This window comes from Pezoporus wallicus, unplaced genomic scaffold (genome assembly GCF_028554395.1).
Source record: "Pezoporus wallicus isolate ANWC-B61680 ecotype Strahan unplaced genomic scaffold, APGP_CSIRO_Pwel_v1 contig_736, whole genome shotgun sequence".
Lineage (NCBI taxonomy): Eukaryota > Metazoa > Chordata > Aves > Psittaciformes > Psittacidae > Pezoporus > Pezoporus wallicus.
Window position 1 is genome coordinate 435,993 of NW_026639744.1, and position 10,422 is coordinate 446,414.

Consider the following 10,422-nt stretch of genomic DNA (forward strand, 5'->3'; position numbering starts at 1 on the left):
AACGCAATAGTCACTTTGTTATAAACACCAGCCAGCTGAAGGTAGAAAAAACCTGCAGCAGCTGGAGCTCCTTGCCTTTCCTGAGATACTTGTAAAGTAATGTGGTCTTCTGGCTTGCACAAAAGGTGCATTTTTGAAGGGTGTGAGCCTGTGTTAGAGTGTGGGTTTGGGATACCCATCGCTGCTCCCTTGGACATCCCAATGGGTCTTCAGCAGTGCTGTTTCCTTTCTTCCTGATCTAACTCTGCAATTTTCTAGTATTCTCTAAAAGAAGCGGTTAAATCCTGTCACAGCGCAGTCTCTGATGACTTTATCAGTGCCCTACTGAGGTTTTTGCAAACCAGTCCCTGACCAGTTAAATTGTAAATGGTGACAAGCCATTCTGCCATTCACCTCTGCTCCTGTTTGCAGCTCTCTGGCCAGGGGAGGGTGTCCCCAAGTCCCTTTCCTAGGCAGTGACAGGGATGCCACTGAAGCTGAGCCAAAGTAACCCCACTGCTACCTGCCCCTGCAGGAGGGCAGCTGGAGCTTCATGGGAGCACCATGGTTTTGGTGAGGTTGGGTTGCTGGGGGCTAAGGTGGTGACCACCTCGTGGGTTTGCTCTGCTCACCCCTCTTCTCTACTATTGCCAGGTGTGTTTCTCCGGCCACCGCATGAGTACGTCCTCCCCCTGCGATGGCCACGCAGCCCACTCTGGCATGGGTGCTGCTGCTCAGCCTGCTGGCCAGCTGCCTGCCAGCCGTGCAGCCCAGGGACTTCACCGTGAAGGACATTGTCTACCTCCACCCTTCCAGTAAGCCACCTTTGCGCAGGCTGCAAAGCCACAGGCAGCCGCGGCATGGGGGTAAGGATGGGGGCAAATCTGGTTTAAGGCAGCAGAAACACCAGGGTTGAGCTGGGAGCTGAGCAAAGATTAAAAAAAACAACCCAGTACTCATAAACCCAAGTAGATGTACAACCAGACCATTGCTTCCCAAGGGCTCACAGGTCAGCAAGGGTTACAGGCAGTTGCTGAGCATGTCAGGAGTTTCTTGTTTACTATTTTCTGTTCCTCAGTAATCTCTCTGGCCATGAGACCAAGCTCCATGCCACACGGTTTGCCCAAGCACATCAATAGCGGTGACCAAGGGGCAAAATTTGACTGTTAACAATTATGGCACTAACTGCTTTTGACTTTATTTCAGTAAGTCCCTGAAGCAATGCTACAGCAAAGTTACGCATCTTTAGGTCTTGTCTTTTTACCAGTCTGTTCACTTTATTGGATACAAAGTTATTTAATTCTACAAAAAGAAAGCACTTGCTGAACTGTATCTGACATCTGCCCCCAGAAAAAGCTCATCACCTTTCTGGATTTGGCTGAAAATTTATATTCTGTACAAGATGAAATTCCTGTTTTATGCTGTAACTGTGACCTACTAGAGGTCCAGGGTGACATGGGTGAACTTAGTTGGTGTGTTGTCCCACCCCAAGCTGTTGCTTGAGGGCAGCACCAGCCCCACCAGGGAGGCTCCCAGGTTGGTCCCTACCCAGAGAAGCCTGGGGACACGAGCAGTGAATGCCTCTTGCTTCAGCTCTCACACCTGAATGGGGTCTGGCCCAGAACTGCTGGGCAAGGGGAGGAGGTGAAGAGGAGGGAGAGGGGAGATGTGGTCCACAGGGCTGTGGATGTTCAGCTTACTTCATCCCATGCAGACAAATGTGACCTGTTCACAATTCAGCTTCTGAGAAGGTGGCAGCATCTTGAAGATGTATTGAATGTGCTACAGAAACCCTGCCAGGAGATCACTTAAGAAGTTGCAGTCTTTGTTTAGTGAGATAATAGGATAGAGTCTGCTGTTGAAAACTGGAGGTTCAGCTGTTCCTTTGGGGACATCAGTCTGCCTTCAAAAGGGATAGCTCATTTTTCCAGCGGGACAGTTTCCAGAAGTATTTTAATCCATCTGATATTTTGTTATCAGGACTGATAAAGTAGCTGTATTGGATGTGAGCTCTCATACCAAGAGGATAAGTACTCCTTGCTCACATTAACTCCCTTTGAAGTCTGCAGTAGGCGCTTCTGCTAGGTAAACAGGCCTGAACTGAGTCCTTATTGTGCCTGTATGTGCCTTTCCTGCATTGCTATTAGTGATAGGATTTTTATAAATCAGGACCAACCTGATGAAGTTGAAAGGTATACTTGTAGAAAGATATGTCTAAAGAGAACAAATGCTGCTATGTGCCTCTGAAAAGCATAGTAGAACCAGATTAATTGGCTCACTTTAACTGCACATTGTCTGTTCCTTTCAGCCACACCATATCCTCGTGGATTTAAGTGTTTCACCTGCGAAAAGGCAGCGGATAATTATGAATGCAACCGATGGGCCCCGGATGTCTATTGTCCAAGAGGTAACCAGCTGCACGCTTGTGTTGAATTTAAACCCACTTTACAACAACCTCTCACTGTCCTCACTACAGGACAGCACTGAGCCTCCATTATTCCTTGAGAATACTTGGATGCTGGTGATTGCTGCTCCTGCTTGTAAGCCATCTCAACAAGAAAGATGTGTAAGCGATATGGGTAATCCTTTAAGCTTTTCTGTCTCTTTGTGATGGATGAAGTTTAGGACTTTCATCTATTCCCCGTACCCCTCTAGCTCAGCTGGAAATTAAATCAGGCTTACTTTTATTGAAGGGTTGTATTTCTCTTACTGTTGTGAGTGTGGGACCTGTTCTTGCATTGTTTGCTTCCCCACCCTAGGGCATAAGCCCATGCTTCAGGGCAGCTGAAGCTGCCTCTTTTTGCCTGGCATTGAGGTATTTTCAGTATCTTGGGCTCATAACTCTGGACTCAGAAGCTGGGACCAGCTCAGGAAGGGCTTTGGAATACAGGCACACAAGTAGCAGATCCAGGTATCAGGGAGATCCATGAATCTACACCTCCCTTACCACTTCTCTTTTTAAGATACTCATCAGGCATTAAGATTGCCCACAGCTGCTGCTGAAGCCCATTTAGTTGGGTTGGACATGGTGTGTGTCCTCACCAGCGTGGGTGCATGGAGGATGCAGCTGAATTCGCATGGGCGGTGGGATGCTGCCAGGGCTTGTTTTTCCTCTAGTGCTTCCCCTGGGCTTGGCAGCCCTGTTCAGCACCTACCCAGGACGTCTGTGGTCTGTTGTGAGACATTACAAGTGCTCTCAGAAAATATTTGTTTTGGAGGGGGACAGACAGTGACCTGTGCAGTGGGGACAGACCAGCTGTGTTTGCAGCCTTTGTCAGAGCACCTTATCTATCTGAGAATTTATTTGCTTTGAGCTGAAATCAGCGCAACATCAATAACAATAAAAGAGATCAGCCTAGCTGGCATCAGATGAGACCAACAGCCACGGATGCTCCCTGTTTTGACAGTAGTGGATGGTATTTGAACTGTAGCCTGTAGATCACTGTGCAAGAGAGGCCCAACTCTGAGGTCTACCTTAATATAGCCAGCAGAAATGACCTGACCAGAAAAAGTTCTAATCTGGCAAGTTAGGGGCTGTTTAGGGGAGGGGAACGCTGAAATTCATCAGCTGCATTCATCCAGACCAGAACTGCTAGTTATGGTGATCAGCCCTCCTGCCTGCTGGTACAAACACCCACTGTATGTCCATGAAGCAGGGTGGGGTTTTATCCATGAAGAGGGGCTAGCTGGAAATCTGAGTCTATCTTTAATCTTCAGCACAGAAGCCTTCTTAATTCCTTAAACTGGAGGGATCTGGTAATGTTTTACCCAGCACAACACCTTAGTAACCAGGCTGCCTGACAGTGCGTGCTTTGGAGCTGGAGAATGGCCCTGACTGTGGCATGGACCCACAGCCCCTCACTGCTGGCTTTTGGGTCAGACCAGGGGCCCCCGGTGAAGTTGGCGTTACTGTGTGTCAGAGGAGCAGGGACTTGGGGAAAGGGGATGGGCACTATGGCTTAAAGGCTGTGTCCTTATTCTGTTGCAGTGGAAGAGAAGACAGGAGCAAAACTGATACTGTCATTGCTCCCCACCCTGCAGCAATCAGCTGTTGCTTTGGGATGCCTCATCACCAACAGCTTTTGTTGATGTTGCTTAGCTTTACATCCAATACACTTCTACATCAGAAAGCTTTTATTAAGGCAGCTTTTTAATTTTGTTACTTTAATTTTCAAATGTAATTTTGAGTTTGTGTAAGGAAACCGCAGAAATGTAAGCTTAGGTTTGAGGCGTGACTGAGGTCATCTGCTCAGGTAATCACCTTGTCTCTGGGAGTCAGAGGTATACACTATACTTTGGTGGGAGAAAATGAGAACACTATGTCCAGCTGCTATTATTTTTGAAAAAGACAGAATGCTGTTAAAACCAAAATACTTTCATCAGCTATAATGTAGGACTTATAGGGAACTGCATTTTATTTATAATAAAACTTGTTATAATGGAGACTGAATACGTGAATCCTGCGTTAGAGATTAGAAAAAGAATTTCCTAGAAAGGAGACTTCCTTCTATGCATGAACCTTGGTTTCTGTTATTTATTAGCTTCAGCTCAAGCAGAAACTGTATTAAGTGATCAAATTTGCATGGAAATACTGCACTTGGAATACTCCCAGTACTCTGGTTTTGGATGGCCTATGAGCGGGCTGACAACCTGTGAAGGGGATGGTGGCCGCAAGTGCTGAGGTGATGTTTCAGTGTTGTTAGAGGCTTTGGTTTGGGAAGCAGGCTCTCAAAAGTCAATGTGTGACTCTGGGCCCTTTGAAATACCAGATTTGGTGTTTCCCTACACAGTTTAAAGCAGAGAGGTCCAATTTTTCCTATTGGAGACATGTACCAACCTTGACGAGTCTCAACATGTGGGGCTGGTTTCTTAAATTTAGCCTGGATGTTGGGCTGCACCATGACTTCTGGTTTCAGTAGCTGGATTCTTACTTTGTGTTCCCTCTTCAGGGTACAGGAGGGTGCTCATGAGGTGGATCCCCTGGAGAACATGTGTTTTAGCTGTTGGATGATGCTGCTGTGGGTCAGCATTGCTTAGGTTGAGACTGAGGTGGTCTGTTGTTAGTAGACATTTGGAGAAACCTCGCTGTCTTTGCAAGACAGCTCACCCAGAGGAAGGAAAAATGCAAAAGCAGAAGTGACAGTGTCACATGGGTGGTCAGTATAAATCAACAGCCCTAAACCCCCACCCCCAAATTATTCCATAGAGCAAAGATCTCATTTTCAAATGCTTTTGTAATGGAATGTGTTACTGGACAGGTAAATATTATACCACAGTCAGCTTGGCTCTCAAATGCCTTTAAAGATGCTCTAGCACTGCAAAGTTTATGAAACAAAAATCCACGCTTGTTTGGTACGATACCACTGAGACCCATCCTTACAGTGTGGCTTTACTGCTGCCTAGCTTGGGCACCACTTACTTAGAAGCATCAACTTTCATGTTGCAATGCTTTATTTTAACTGCTGTAAACATCTCTTATTTCTGGTAAAATTATTATGGTGTTGGGCCTGTGTTCTTCACAGGCTCAGCTTGGAGTTCCTCCTCCATCACACTGGCAGGCAGCCTCCCTATCCACAGGGCACTTGTTATGGGTTAGATGTGATGATGTTCCCCAACTCTGCTTTCCTCTGGGCTCTCCCAGAGCTCTCTGGCCCCATCCTTTTCATAGTGCCTGTCCTGAGAAGAGAGGCAGGCCAGAACACAGTGAAAAAGTTACTATTAATTTGAGTGGATTTTTTTTTTTGCTTATTGCGGACTTATTCTGTAGCTGCAGCCCTGCAGCCATCAATGATGGCTGTGCAAGGAGAAGCATGTGGGGAAAATACATTTCTCAAAGATGATTGCACAATATTTTCTCAAAACACGCTTGGAAGAAAGAATGAAACAGCCTTAAAAGAGTTATGGGGTGCTAGAAGCTTTATTTGTTCCATCTGGGACCTGTCAAGAGTGGGCTCCACTTCACGGACAGAGCCATTGCAGGAGAAATGAAGCTCCTGTGATTCATGTATGGCTTTGCTGGGGAGTGGCACTTCCAGACACATCCTGGGAGAAGCTCAAAGCTTCTGCTTAAGCAGAGAGTGCTGCTTCCCTTAGGGTAAGACCGTGAGCTTCACCCCTTGGGTGGGAGAGCCTGGAAAACGCATTACAAGCTGTGTGTTGCAGCCCTGGCTGGTTTGACGGAAGACAGCACGCCGAGAATATCCAGCCTCTGTTGATAAGCTAAGTCTGTTTGCTGTGGATATTGCACTTGAGTTAAGAGGAGGTCAAAGATATGACAGATGTCTGAGGGGTTTTATTGCCTAATGAATAACATGTTCAGTTGGCAATCTTGCTCTGCTGTTGCCGAATGCCTAAAACATGTGAAGTATGCAGGGCTTTGCCCATTGGAGACAAGGGCTGAACAGGAATGTTCACTTTAAATTAAATACACCTCTTTCCCTCTCCTCCACTTCCCCCCCCCCTCCCCCCATGAAAGCAACAATTTTATTAATAATAAGGTTGATTAATAAGAAGTAGGTTATAATTTAGAGAAGAAATATATAATAGCATGTTTCCTGTGTTGGAAATCCGGTGTTTTCATCTTGGAGTGCTAGGAAGCGAAACAGCACCTTCAACTTTCCTCTTATGACTAAAGCAGGAAATAAACCTAAATTCCTTTATGCCTGAGGATAACCACAGCATCTGTCAAATATTCTGCTTTGAATTTTCTGTGTGTTTTACAAGCGTTGGTAGAGAAGTAGCTTAAAAAGGGAGAATGGCCTCCCTTGGGGATGAGGGAGCCCACAGGAGAAACGTGGAAGATGTGATGGGAGTACTAGGGGGACAGTCCATTTCATGCTGTTTTTTCCAAAGACTGGGAAAGTGAGAAATACATAAATTCTTTCAACTCTTCTGATGGTATTTTATAGATGGTAAAACTGAAGGACAGAGAGGTTCAAGGATCTCCTCCAGAGTCTGCAGGAGCTGTGGGAGAGTTGGGATCAGAGCGCGAGCAGCAAGAACAGCTTGCATGGGCTGTTAGGATATAGGGAAAGGTGTCTCCAATGTGTAATGCTTTTTAGGTAGTTCTACAGAATTAATGGTTGTGCATGAAGCTAGGAAGAAATAAGCCTATATAAATGAAAGTTAGCTTCAGCTATAAAGAGGTGTGAATGTTTGGGGTTTTTTCTTAAGACAATTCCTATAAAACTGACAGTACACAAGATTTGGGGTGTTTATATGATCTTCCCACTGTGACTTGATTATCCAACATGCACACATTTCTTTATCTGTAACACAGAGGCCCACATTAGAACTGGGAACAAATCTCTGTGTTCCAGAGTGGTTTGAAGGCTCACATTTGCACTAGAGCTTGGTATGTGTGTGTGTGTTTATGTATTTTAATAAATATAGCAAAATGATCTTTTTTTTTAAACCCCAAGATTTGAAAAAAATCTAAGATTTTTTTCCAGTATCTTCCTATTTGTAGACTGTCACAAATCTTAATTTTGATGGATAAACACATTTTTCTGTCTTTCTAGGTACAAGATACTGCTTTAGCCAACACATGATGAAAGTTACTGGGGAGAGTGTATCTGTCACCAAACGCTGTGTACCATTAGAGGACTGTCTGTATACAGGATGCACATATGTAAGGCATGAAGGATACAAGGTATAGGATAAAACTTTCCCTTTTTTAAATATGAAAATTTGGTAGAATCCTTCTGGCCTCCACCAGAAGTCTGACTGGTTCAGTGGGTAAATCAGCATTGTCAAATATTTCTATTCTTAATGAGCTCCAGCTCATTTCCATTTGTTAGACAAACAAAGGAATAACCTCTCTCAGAACAAAAGAATAAGCTCTTTAAATAACTCTCCTGCCAGTAGTTCAGAGAAGCAAACCACTCCCTTCTGCTGAGGAGGGCTTTGCCTGCAGAGCTGCATCATGTTTTGGCCCCTCTGCTCTGCTACTGATTCCCACAGACAATCTTGTGGGCTTCTTACTGAAATGGGTTGGGGAAAGCCCCGAAACCTTCAGAGCACATGTTTTATATCTGAATCAAACAGTTATTTATTAAAGATTCTTCAGCAGGTCACTAGCTAACTGCTCTGAATTTCTCCAACAGGATAAAATAAGAGAGCTTTTTCAGCTCTGAGGTGCACTGCAGCCTCATCACCATGCACCCCCCTACATGAATAAATACTGGTTATATTTTTTAGTTACGGCTTGTGAGCTCTATGTCTTCACTGTGAGGGTGGTGAGGCCCTGGCACAGGCTGTCCAGAGAAGCTGTGCCTGCCCCATCCCTGGCAGTGTTCAAGGTCAGGTTGGAGGGGGCTTGGAGCAACCTCGTCTAGTGGAAGGTGCTCCTACCCGTGGCAAGGAGGTTGTAACTAGATGGTCTTTAAGGTCCATTTCAACCCAGATCATTCTGTGGTTCCATGATTCTACCAAACAATGTTTGTTTTTTGTCAGTTTAGCTTATTTGATGTAGAAAAGAAAATAATCTCTTTGGAATGTGTCCTCCTTGTACCAGCCAATGTACTGTTCTTGTACAAATGAAATTGTTCTCGAAGCAGATGGAATAAGTAGATGGAGGAAAGAAGCGGAGATGGGAGTGGAATCAGACTGGCCAATGTGCTTCTTTGCAAATATTGTATTATTTCCCTATGTCTTTATTCAGGGTATTGGTATTTTTCATATAACTAAGTTATAACTGGGTTTCTTTCAGATCTGCACCTCCTGCTGCGAAGGAAGCATCTGCAACTTGCCCCTACCAAGGAACACAACAGATGCTGTATTTACAACCCTCTCCCCCCTCAACAAAACACAGAGACTTTCACATCCTGCCCTGCTGACAGCAGTGTGTCTTTGGCTGGGGTTTATCTCACAGCACTGGATTGTGCTGCCAGGTCCAGGCAGCTGAGCTGCGTGAGAGCATCTGCGTGAACATTCATCCTCTCCCTACAGAGCCTGTGGCTTGGAGTTGTCTTTGGAACTGCTTTTCCTCCTGATTTCTTGCTAACCATGAACTAGCCAGCCTGGAATCTAGATGTATTTGAAGGGTGTAAACCCCACCCCCACTTCTCCACTGTTTTCTGAAGAAACTCATGCAAGATGCTCCCAGAATCCATGGCTGAGATGGATGCATACACTTTTCTTAATGTCTATCTTTAAACGTACTATATTGCCGATAGTATCAATACTTACTCACTTGAAACTTTATTATAATTTGTCAGAGCACTAACTCTGGTGTCTCATTAACCTCTTCTGAGAACATACAGTAAATAATACACAGTCAGTATATGTCTTTGCAGTATCCCTGTATCTCTTGTTCTCCTCTGAGCAGGCAGGAATTTGTAGCAAGGCAGCAGTAGCCATCAAAAGAGCAGCAGCAGCTTCGATCAGGCCAGCATCATTCGAAGATGCTTCCTCTGAGGTTGTCCACCAGAAGCCTGAAGAGCCACCCCTACAACAGCGCACACGGGGATGTGCAGAAAATCACTGTTGCTTATAAACTGAACTGCAAAAACTCTAAAACCTCTGTTTCTGAGGCATGGTTAGAGGGGAGGAGGGTGTGCGGCCCCTGACCCTCAACTGCAAGGAGGTAAGGTTATGGGGAGCGGGTGGGTGGCCCAGTTGAGATGCTGGTGCCTACCAAGCCAAAGGGTTCTCAGTGTTCTGGGGCTTTACATATTTTGGCATTACTAGATACAGCTGTATTTTGGTGACCTGTGTTGCTTGTTTTGCTCAGAAATCATCTATGCAATATTTATTTTTGTATGTTGAGTAGGATTTAAAGTGTTTAAAAGATTCTTAATACCTATATTGCCAGGTAAAATGGTTGTTTTGCAAGTAAACAAGCCTGTAATATATAAATTATCATATATATATATATATAAAAGTTCTTAATTTTTAAAAGTCAACTTTGTTCGCAAGGTCTATAATAAAAGCAGGGTGTCACGGACTTGCTTTAAAATTAAACTAAACTCTTCTGTAATTTTTTTTCCCTTTTTTAACTACAGTCATAAATTGTTCTTTTAGGAGATAACTCTTTGCTACTTGTGCTCCAAGGCACCTTGTGCTTACCAAGTTACAGTATGGTTATGCTCTGAAGTGCTTTTTTTGGTGAGCTATACAGTGAAAGGCAGGTGAAGGAAGGCAATGCTGGAATGCAAATGCTTTGTAAAGGGCTCCTAGAGAGTACAGGCAAGCCCTCATCTACCGGCGTGTGCATTGCATACCAGTAACAGCGAGAAATCCACAGAGCTGAGCACGCAAGGTGCTGTCCTGAGCTTTGTGGCCTATAGACTGAACCTTGATTCTACTTCCAGGGAGTTTTACTGGAGGCAAATGAGGAGGAGGAGCAGGACCAAGAGCAGCATTCCCTCCCAGTTTAGTTTCAGGTGATTTCCCTGGGGAAGGAAAGCAGGCTGGAAGCCTTGGTGTATTTTGCTGGGCAAT

At 44.8% G+C, this 10,422-nt stretch overlaps 1 protein-coding gene across 5 annotated transcripts in view; it reads left to right on the top strand.

Moving 5' to 3' along the window:
• LYPD6 (LY6/PLAUR domain containing 6) overlaps nt 1-9,260 on the top strand; it is a 63,381-nt gene extending 54,121 nt beyond the window's left edge. For 2 of the 5 annotated variants that reach the window (XM_057415582.1, XM_057415581.1), the window contains 4 exons: nt 634-845; nt 2,288-2,386; nt 7,500-7,630; nt 8,690-9,257. In XM_057415582.1, coding sequence (XP_057271565.1) covers nt 677-845; nt 2,288-2,386; nt 7,500-7,630; nt 8,690-8,884 — 594 coding nt within the window. In that variant the 5' untranslated portion in view covers nt 634-676 and the 3' untranslated portion in view covers nt 8,885-9,257. Of the gene's footprint in view, nt 1-633; nt 846-2,287; nt 2,387-7,499; nt 7,631-8,689 lie in introns of all 5 variants that reach the window. The other 3 variants (XM_057415584.1, XM_057415585.1, XM_057415583.1) reach the window with 3 other exon arrangements.
• The last annotated feature ends 1,162 nt before the right edge of the window (nt 9,261-10,422 follow it).